Source organism: Octopus bimaculoides, chromosome 30, assembly GCF_001194135.2.
Source record: "Octopus bimaculoides isolate UCB-OBI-ISO-001 chromosome 30, ASM119413v2, whole genome shotgun sequence".
Classification (NCBI taxonomy): Eukaryota; Metazoa; Mollusca; class Cephalopoda; order Octopoda; family Octopodidae; genus Octopus; species Octopus bimaculoides.
The window spans coordinates 510,735-511,076 of NC_069010.1; the positions used below are offsets into that span (position 1 = coordinate 510,735).

The 342-nt window shown below is 38.6% G+C and overlaps 1 protein-coding gene across 1 annotated transcript in view; it reads right to left on the reverse strand.

Annotated features, from left to right (window-relative positions):
* LOC106876916 (insulin-like growth factor-binding protein complex acid labile subunit) overlaps window positions 1-342 on the reverse strand; it is an 88,611-nt gene extending 88,269 nt beyond the window's left edge. The window contains exon 1 of the mRNA XM_052978054.1: window positions 297-342. Within this exon, the coding sequence (XP_052834014.1) occupies window positions 297-342 (46 nt within the window). The remainder of the gene's footprint in view (window positions 1-296) is intronic.

A 342-nucleotide genomic window follows, 5' to 3' on the forward strand; every position in this document is an offset into this window, starting at 1 on the left:
TGTGTGTGTGTCTTTGTGTATATGTTTATCCTCAAACATCGCTTTAGTTCAGGTGATATTGCTTCCGCACTCGTAACTGGACGATTAGGCAAAAAGACTAAGAAAATAAGTAGATAACTAAAATATAGCAGTGGGGGCGATTTGTTCGACTAAACGTCTGTAAATTGGTGTGCCATTAAGGCCGCATTCTAATGTGTGAAATAAGTTAGTTTGGATATGTTCATATTGCGACCAAGTCTGTGACTTGTGCAGATGTGGATGATCCCATCGCGGTTCTGATTTATTCCATAATTTACCATCAATGTCTACTACAAATATTATGCCGATTTCGTGTCGGAACAT